General features: G+C 38.3%; 1 protein-coding gene across 1 annotated transcript; it reads left to right on the forward strand.

The window, feature by feature from the left end:
- The first annotated feature begins 7202 nt into the window (after window positions 1-7202).
- LOC6050363 (tigger transposable element-derived protein 4) lies at window positions 7203-8755 on the forward strand. Its single transcript, XM_038250239.1, has 4 exons — window positions 7203-7712; window positions 7771-7870; window positions 8066-8214; window positions 8273-8755. Exons 1-4 carry the CDS (start codon window positions 7203-7205, stop codon window positions 8753-8755), a joined length of 1242 nt encoding a protein of 413 aa, XP_038106167.1.
- The last annotated feature ends 1886 nt before the right edge of the window (window positions 8756-10641 follow it).

Below are 10641 nucleotides of genomic sequence, written 5' to 3' on the forward strand. Positions count from 1 at the left end.
AAGAATATGTTGGTGCTCTTTCTTTTTTTTGTGAAATACAATCAAAAAGCCGTCGGTAATGTCGATAATTGTCGGTAACGGGCAAAAATGTCATACCCCTATTTCGCAAAAATGGCATGAGGACTGTTTTCATGCAGATTCTGATATACTTTCATGCCGCCATGCATCACAATCATGCGACCGCCGTTTGGGTGTATGTTTGTAAGAAAACGTGCAGTTTGTCAAAATAATAGACAAATTTTTAAAACCGAATCAAATTAAAAATATAAACAAAATCTCCTTAGGGTTTGTAAAAAGTTTCTGAAGATATGAATTACATCCATTTTAAATATATTTGTTGACATCAATGTATATGATCTTTATTTTATTGTTAATGTCTATACTCTTTTTGAATTTTTTTAAACATTTTTTGTTTTTTCATTTTTTTTTTTTTTTTTTTATTATAGACATTTTACCACTTTTGTGGCATTCATGTCTTTGAAAAATGGTTCAAATTTTGTTGTATAAACTGGTTTCTTTCAGGAAATTTATCATCGATTATATGTTTTTTCATGTTTTTGGTCGATTGTTTTGCAAAATTGGCTGTTTGATAAAACATAAATTATTATTTACGGATTTTGAAGAAAAATCGCTGAAATGCTCACATAAACAAACTCTCTTTTAAAATCCCGGATCTCCAATGTCATCCCACAACCCGTAGTTCCTCCTCCGCGATTCAAGTGGACGCGCACGACATACTCAACGACAGCTTGCAATTGCTACTACACCGCGTTCCTGGTCATCTCCGCCAGCCTGTCGTAAGTCAAAGTCGATATCCTACGCCAAAACAAATTAAATTTATTACCGCTAATGGCCAGGGTTGACGCGCCGAGACTTCTGGGCCTGCAGCTAAGCCCGCCCTCGGGGGGGGCACAGAAACCACTTCTTCCCGAGGTCCTAGATACGTGCGTAGTACGTGATTTTATTAGCGAGTTGACCACATCGTGTGTGGTTCCAGGAGGGAGGGGAGACGACTTTGGCCAAGCCAGCATGAAAACGGTGATGAATAGCGGGAATTAAAAGAGCTCGCACAGGGAAGATGCGCTGGACCGGGATGGATCTATGATTAACGGTGGCCACGGGTTCCGATGGTTGGTTGGCACTGCTGGTTTAGTTCAGGGCCGTGATTGGAATTCAAAGTGTGGCCCCAGGGCAGATGTGCGCAGAGGTTCGTAATGATGGTATTTACTTTTATCATTTTACTGGCTGGTTATGGACTCGAATGTTTGCGGAGGGGTTTTATCTGTTCAAGCTTATTGGGCTTATTGGTGGGAACGAGTTCTTGGCATTGATGGGGAATTCCAAGTCTGTTTTCAATCAATACTGAAAAGGCAGAAACGTCCTACAAAAGTTCTGTTGAAATCTATCGACGAAAACTGAACAGATATCTACAGTTGTCTCCAAATTGTTTTTACAAAACTCCGCAGAATTCTCTTTGGAGAATGCAACCATAGAACCCGTGGATCCACGAAGACGTTGCCGTCGTGATCGCTGGGACTTTCGAGACGCGCTCAAGTAAAGTGAAAATCATGCTGAGCCCACTCCTCTGATGATCACGAAGATGGTTCGCAGCTGGATCAGGATGAGAAAATTTGGTTTGAATTTTGGAAAAATATCATTAGCTTATCAAATCCATAAAAGGTAACAAAATTTAAACCAAATCAAATTTATTTTTTAAAATATAAATGAATCTTTTTTCGATTATTCAAAATAATTACTAATTCTCCTCCACTAGAACCAACTGAAAGCTCTCTCTCATCGATTGTGGACTGGAACCTGGAAAGCACTGGATGAGAGGCACATTTCTGCAGAACGTCCGCGCCAAGCATCGATGCTCGCACCAAAGCTGATCATTTCTGCCCACGGGGTTCCACCCCGGACGAGACTTGCATAAAAACCCACTCGAGCTAGAACGCGAACAAATCGTTCTTATAGGGGATTCTGGGCAAAAATGCAAAAAAAAATAACTTTCTGATTGAAGGTATCCAAAAAAAACTCAAAGAGCTTCTCAATCAGCAACCTCCCCTAAATCCAGAATAAATATACATACATTTCTTGCTGATTCACTTTTTGTCTTGCCTCAGTCGCAGCCTCTTCACCAAAGTCAAACGTTCCGACTGGTTCTCCGCTTGAAGAAGCCCACCACCACCGGAGGGCCAGGATTTGCTCCGACTTTTGTGCGCTGGAAGGTGTCGTGATTCCGATAAGCCCGGCTGGGACCAAGAACCAAGACCTGCACTGCCTATGTTCGCATAAATGTCCCATATGCAAAAACAGCAAGGTGAGAAAAACGCATTTGAAGTTTGTCCCACACGTGTTAAGTTTTCGCGAAAAAACTGTATTTCCTTCTAATTTCTAGAACAAAGTACTGGATGTTATAGGTTCTATTGAAAGAGCACACGATTTTGAACCAAACTGCATCAAAACCCCGAAATCGATGAAAATGCATATGGGACATTTATGCGATCAGAGACAGTGCAGCGCGTGGTGGCAATTGGCGGCGACGGCTCGGCGGTGATTCTCTTTGAATGTTATCTTTGTTCTAACGAAGTGAATGAGTTTTGGCGGTGATTTGAACGGAGCTGTGAAAGTTGCTAATGTTGAAGTAGAGGAAATAGACTTAACTGCTTCAAATTTACCAGATCTTAAAATGATCAAATGTAATCAAATTATCCAGTTCCTCCAAATAAAGCAAGAAAATTGTTTTTTTTTTTAATCCAGAGTTGTAAAACCATTTGCAGAATTACACATCTATCTTCAATAAAATGGGATAATTCGTTGGTACACTACAAGTTTTCCGTTAGGTCCGTTCACCTGGTAATGATGAGAAATGAGTGTAAAGATGATTTATCCACAAACTGGTTGAAATATTGCCAGAGCTAGGAACCATATGATTCCGACTGACGTTTAGCTTACTCTATGCTGAGGCTAGGGATCGTTTATAAATTACGATTTTTTTTTTTTGCAATTGAAATTCAAAATGATAAATAAATAATCATTTTTTACTGAAAAGTTAAGTGTGGCTTGCCTTGAATGTAATTTAAAAACTTGCACTTATTTTTAGTATAAGTCTTTTTTTTTTGTTCTCTGAAGCTTCAATCAAATGAAAAAAGTTTATCCGTATTTACTGCATTAGATTGGAAATCACTTTTAGCATTTTAGGATTCATTATAAAATACTTTAATTATTTTTGAAATTTTGAAATAATACCACTGAAAGTTGTTTTTTTTTTTGCAAAAATAAATCCAGTGCATTTAACCGAGGTGTCAATGATAGGATTTCTATTTATTTATCAATTACTATACTACCGTAAAACTTGTCTCAAGATTTATATTTTTCTAAATATGTACTGGAATAGGCTGCACAAACCGAGCAGACGGAAATAACGCGGGAATATTTTTTTTTTGATATTTGAAAATACTAGGCCAATAAAATTTTATGATATTTATAAAAAGATTTGTTATTCGTCGTTATGATTTTGTTGTTATTGGATTGTTATTATAATAATAGACTAATAACATTTTGAGTTATTCTTCGAACATTTTTTTACTTTTTTGTTATTTTACCAATTAATCCGATCATCCCAATAGCAAAAGGAGTTATTTTTCCATAACAGGAAATGTTATTCCCAAGTTGTTTTGGCTTTAAACCACAATCAGACTAATAATAAATTTTGTCATGATAATATAAACTGTTATTATACTCTTATGCAAAATTGGATTTTGCAAGAATATTCCATAACTTTTTTTGTTATTTTAACAAAAATTTGTTTTTCAAATGGCAAGAATTTTGTTATTACCGTCTGCCCGGGAATGATTATGTGCGGGTACACCTAAACTCCCAGGCTAAAACGTCAAATTTGGTGGGGTTACAAAAAAACCAGGGAAATGGGAATTTTTTCAACCAATTTCCCGGGAATTTTCGGGATTTCCCGGTAAATTTGTTAAAAAATTCCAGTATCTCGGGATTTTTATAACCCCAGGAAGTAAAATTATAAATTATATAAAATTGTTCTGATTCTGGTTCTTGTCAATATTAAGCAACAACATTGTACATATAGGAAAGTATCTTTTATGATCTTCCTGATATCAGTTTATGAACAAAATAGTGAAGCATTAAATTCATCATATAGTACATAATTCTCGTCTTTTTTACATGACACACTTTATGTTAAAAAAACTGCTCAAAATTTTGTTAAAGGGGTAGGCGTGGCTGAATGGTTATGCTGTTCGCTTTGTAAGCGGAAGATTCTGGATTCGATTCCCATCTGCTCCTATCGAGAAATTATGGAAAGAAGGAATTCTGAACGCTTGAATATGACCGAAAAATTCATTAGCTCGCGGCGGGGTTCGATCCCCCGTCTTTTGGGTCAGCAGACAAAATTGCTGACCACCAGACCATCGTGGCTTAGTTAACTAGAAGGATTAAGAATGCTATAAGAATCCAAGAAACTTGATTGGAATATGTGTACCTAAGAAAAGGAAATGCAATATTGAATGCAAGTTTAATTCAAGGACACTTACTGGTTGCATAATTGTTAGGCGAATATTGAACTTTCATCACGACCAGAATTCACCACAAAAAAGCTCGGTGGACCGAATTGGAAAGCTTCCGAAATGCATACAAGAACATACGCAGAATCAAGGACTATAAATAGATTTGACCGGCCGCATCACTTACCACGGTGAATCCTGGCTTCACACCCATCTTACTAACACCCTCAAACCTCACGTGATACTTTGTCGAAGACGCAGCCGATTTAGCGGTCTTCATCACTCTAGTATCGGACTAAAATTCCTATCCACTTCCTCGTGTCTTACCACTGGTCGTGGCCGGCGCTGTGATTGGCTAGCATGATAGGGACATTTGAAAGTTGCGAAGTGGTGATGATTGGTTCCTACTCTTCATCTGTGGTCCACGGAGCAATTCTTGGAGGTCCTGGTCAATAACAGAGTAGCAACTACGGGTAGACACCAATGCTATGCTATGCTAAAAAAACTGCTCAAAATTTTGTTAACCTCTCTAGCTCCTATCATATATAACGAAGTAGTTTTTTAGATTTCTTTTTTTTTATAATTTCAGTTATGGTATGGTAAAAATAAAATAATTTTACAATCAGGCTTGAATTTTTATTTATTTTACCTCTAAGGCAAATGAAGCTCTGTAACATCATCACTTCACACATTAATTTCTCGAAAACTATTAAATGAATTTAACTAATTCTTTAAGCACAATTCTTTTTGAAATATTTAATGATATAAATTCAATTTACATCAAATTTGTTTAAAGAAATAAATACGTAAAAAATCTCGATTTTGCATTTGTAGAAGTTTTAAACAAAATCCCTCTTTTTCTCGAGCTTGGGAGATAAGGTGTAAAAAGTTGTTTCGTTAAAATTGTTATTTGAAAAAACCTGGGTTACTTTGATAGTCATTCTGTGTCTTACAAATTTCAACCTAAAAGTGTGCAAATCAAATTGATAACGTCAAATTCATCATCAGTAAGGTTACTTTGATTGTTCAAACATTTAAAAAAATAACTATCGAGTGTTTGTTTAACTAAGTTTTATAAGTTTCAAAAACATAAATGTTTGGTTAAGCAAATCAAAAGTTCCAGGTTTGATCTAAATTTATTAGAAATTTTGTTGTGATTTATCATTGTTTTTTTAACTTAAAGAACATTTTCTGAGTTTTTTTAAAGAAAGTCCCCGTTTTTAAAAAATATTTGCAACGGCCTCATGAGCTCTATTTTAAAAATAAAAAAAAAACGTTTTTATAGAAAATATTTGATTAGAAATTCATAACCTGACCGCGAAATTTTTGCACATACTTACATACCTAGAAGTTTGCCGAAGACACCAAATCGATAAGAGAATTCCTTCCCAAGGCACAGACTTTCGAATAGTTACATATATCCTTTTTGCCTTCCTGACCTTACTGAGGAAAGGCTATAAAATCACTCGAAAACTGAACTTCTCAATTAGACCTCCAAGACCCACCTTCATGTATACCTATCGACTCAGAATCGAATTCTGAGCAAATGTCTGTGTGTGTGTGTAGGGATGTGGGTCTGTGCACCAAAAAATATGCACTCGATTATCTCAGCACTGGCTTAACCGATTTGGACCGTTTTGGTCTCATTCGATTCGTCTTGGGGTCCCATAAGTCCCTATTGAAAATTATGAAGTTTAGTAAAGTACTTCAAAAGTTATGTTAAAAAAAGGATTTTGACTAAAGCCCGGAAGATTGTAAAAAGGGTGGTTTTTGTAAGAAACCCCAGCATGTTATACATTTTCAGAAAGGTATTTAAAAGACCTTTCCAACGCGACCAATACATTGAAGATCTGACAACCCTATCAAAAGTTATTAGAAATTAAGTGTTATTTATGCACTTTTTGGAAGCCGGATCTCAGATATCACGATGAAAACGTTGTCCGGATCTATCATGCGTCCGTCGTTGAACAGGTAATCAAAAGACCTTTCCAACGCGTCCAAAACATTGAAGATCTGACAACCCTATCAAAAGTTATAAGAACTTAAGAGTTATTTATACACTTTTTGGAGGCTAGTTCTCAGATATTTAGATGAAAACGTATTCCAAATATATCATGTGACCTATCTTTGGATAGGTAATTTAAAGACCTTCCCACGAGCGTGTCTTTTTTTGGATAGCATTACCCTTTGAATGAGAGGAAGGCACCAACCACCTAAGGGTGGATTAAGTAACGTTTTTCAATATTAATTTAGAGCTACAAAATTCTTTGGAGATTTCTTTGGGCAAACTAATGATATAAAATAGTTTCATTGGCCATTTGCGGTTTTCACGCAGGAAATGTCTCCTGTTAAATATTGGTATTACAGTCGACTCTCTGGCTGTCGATCTTCTCGATATCAATATTGCTCCTGCTGTCAATAAATTTTTCAGTCCCTTCAGTTTGCATACTTTGATTTTCTTCATTCCTCAATATTCTCTTTTGTTCGACGACCCTTTTCCTCGACGGTCCCTAGGAACATGATTGAATGAAAATTACATTCTGGCTATCGATATGGTTACGTGTCATGGCCTCCAATGATGTGATTATCTAGAAGCGAAGTTTTACGAACATAAGTTTGACGTTTGTGCTGTGTTCCGGTTCGAAGTTGTCTCCATCTCTTATCCCGAAAATGTCGCCCCGGCCAGATACTCGGAGGAAACTAACGGTTTTGACCGTTCACGAGCGGATGAAGATTATTGAAAAGCACGCAGCTGGCTGGAAGATCGGTGCAATCTCGGAAACTTACGGCGTCCCTCAAAGCACCGTGTCCACTGTCGTCAAAAACAAGGAGAAGTGGATTGCGATGCAAGACAAGGGCAATCTTCGAAAGCCACGAGCCGTCTCGAACGAACGCCTTGAAAAGGCCATGAAGCTGTTTGTCCAACAAGCGCGGGAAAACAATCTGCCGCTTTCCGGGATCATGATCCGTGAAAAAGCTAAGGATTTCGCCTGTCAGCTCGGCTTTACTGAGTTCAAAGGAAGCGCCGGCTGGCTCTCAAAGTTCGCAAAACGGCAAAATCTTGCGTTCAAGAAGCTCTGTGGCGAGAGTGCCAGCGTTGATACGAACATGTGCGACGACTTCAAGCAGAAAACGCTGCCGGATCTGGTTCGCGGCTACGATCCGAAGGACATTTACAACGCTGACGAAACTGCCTCGTTCTATAAGTGCCTCCCCGATAAAAACCTACACGATGCAGAGTGAGGCGTGCCACGGCGGTAAATACTCCAAGCAACGAATCACCGTCCTGTGCGCCACCAACATGGACGGCTCGGATAAGTTACCGTTGTTGGTGATCGGTAAGAGCAAGAAGCCGCGTTGTTTTAAAAACGTGAAATCTCTCCCCGTAATTTACGAGAGCAACTCGAAAGCCTGGATGACTTCACTCATATTTGAGAAGTGGTTGAACGATCTTGACAGGAAGTTTGGAGAAGAGAATCGGAAGGTGCTGATGTTTGTCGATAATTGCACCGCTCATCCCAAACGCCTTCAAGACAAGCTGATAAACATCAACTTGCAGTTTTTCCCGCCCAACGCGACTTCAGTGCTGCAACCGTTGGACCTTGGAATCATAAAGAATCTTAAGCATTACTATCGCTACTCTTTGGTTAAGCGCAGATTGGATGAAATGGAGCAGAAAAAGGTATTTTTTTAAATGTTGAATGAAAAAAAAAATGTATTTAACTTTAACTTATTTAAAGGATTTCTCCGACATAACCGTTCTGGATGCGATAAAGTACATGTCCAGGAATTGGGCAGCGGACGTGAAACCGTCCACTATCGCCAATTGCTTCGCCAAAGCCGGATTCGTCTGTCCGGATGCTAATCAACAATGGAATGAAGACATCCAGGAAGATCTTCCCACCATTACAGATGATATGATGGCGCACTTGTCCGAAGGTGTCTCATTTTCGGCGTATTGCAATGTTGATGACGATTTGACCACTGCTGAGCTGATGTCGGACGACGACATTCTCGAATTCGTTACTGAGCCAAAATCAGTAAACGGGGAAGACGTCGAAGATACGGAAGACGACCCCCAACAGCCATTGGAAGTGACCAGCAGCATGGTTCGTAACACGCTGGGCGCTATGAACAACATTCTGGCGGCTACTGAAAATGTTCCTGCTGAAATGTTTGGAATTTACTATGCGCTTGAACAGTTTCTTCAGCAGAAGTACTGATCGATTTGTTATTGTTGTTGCTTTCTGAATTTATGAACGATTAAATAATATAACTAAGCTTATTATTCACAAAACAAGAAGCAGTTTTATTTATAATTGAATGCGACCTAAGAATACATCGAAGATTTAACTAAACAATTAATTACCTTTGACTTTGTTTTGCTGACAGCTGTACTCCACTTTGCACATTTACAGTTTTAATCTAGTACTCATTTCGCACTGGTTCTATAATTTGATAACTCTTTTCCTCGACGGTCCCTTCAATATTGACAGCCAGAGAGTCGACTGTATTAAAAAAAAGACTTATGAAGTATTTTTTTGGTCATTAAAAATATTGTTTTTTTTAAGTGAATAATTTCTTGGAGCATTTCTTATCAAAAAACTAACTTAATCTACCTATGTGGTTGGAGCCTTCCTCACAACAATGGCTGTACACAAGTTTCATCTATTTTTTAGATCCAGCTTCCAAAAAGTACATCGATATCACTTAAGTGGCCATGTCTCGAGACAGGGTTGCCAGATCTTCAATGTTTTGGACTCGTTGGAAAGGTCTTTTGATAGCTTAACCATTAATGGGTCGGATGATGGACCCGGACATAGTTTACATACATTTAAGTGAGATCCGGCTTCAAAAAAGTACATCAATATCACTTAAGAGGCCATATCTCAAGACGGGTTGCCACATCTTCAATGTTTTGGACTCGTTGGAAAGGTCTTTTGATAACCTAACCAACAATGGGTCGGATAGAGGATCCGGACATATCTTACATACATTTAAGAGAGATCCGGCTTCAAAAAAGTACATCAATATCACTTAAGTGGCCATATCTCAAGACAGGGTTGCCAGATCTTCAATGTTGTGGACTCGTTGGAAAGGTCTCTTTATTACCTAACCAACGATGGGTCGTATGATGGATCCGGACATCGTTTACATGCATTTAAGTGAGATCCGGCTTCAAAAAAGTACATAAATATCACTTAAGTGGTCATAACTCAAGACAGGGTTACCAGATCTTCGATGTTGTGGACTCGTTGGAAAGGTCTCTTGATAACCTAACCAACAATGGGTCGGATAGTGGATCCGAACATAGTTTACATACATTTAAGAGAGATTCGGCTTCAAAAAAGTACATCAATATCACTTAAGTGGCCATATTTTGAGACAGGGTTGCCAGATCTTCAATGTTTTGCACTCGTTGGAAAGGTCTTTTGATAACCTAACCAACGATGGGTCGGATGATGGACCCGGACATAGTTTACATACAGTTAAGTGAGATCCAAATATATGTGAAAACACATTTTTATACATAACTTTTGAACTTCTTATCGAAACTTCATTCTGTATAAAACTCGATTTATGGGACCCTAAACCAAGTCGAATGCAACAAGTTCGGGTCAAATCGGTTCAGCCAGTGCCTAGAAACATAAGCTTGGTCACATACATACATACACACACACATACACAAGGCAAAGGCAAAAGATTATTAAAATCAAATGATACAATTTAAAAAAATCAAGGGTTTTGAAAATTACTCATCCATTTCAAAAGAGCTAAAATAATCTAAGCTAAACGTAATCGAGGTATAACCCCCCAGTCTAACATCTCCACCATTCACAAGTGCAAACCCCTACGAGTACGAACAATCGAATGACAGGAAACAGATGGCTGTCCGAGTCCGTCCATTTGCATTTCTCCCTTTGGGCTGCAGTGCAGAGGGATCACTCGAGTATTGCCCATTGGCTCTCAGAATGCAACACTCCAGCTCTGGAAGTGTATGATAAATATCTGCACTTTTCTGCGTCCGCACAAATCACACCTTTTGTGCTCACTTGCACTGAAAAAAGCCAATTCTCGAAATCGTGAATTAAATTCACGAATGCGAGAA

The sequence above is a fragment of the Culex quinquefasciatus genome, chromosome 2, assembly GCF_015732765.1.
Source record: "Culex quinquefasciatus strain JHB chromosome 2, VPISU_Cqui_1.0_pri_paternal, whole genome shotgun sequence".
Taxonomy (NCBI): Eukaryota; Metazoa; Arthropoda; class Insecta; order Diptera; family Culicidae; genus Culex; species Culex quinquefasciatus.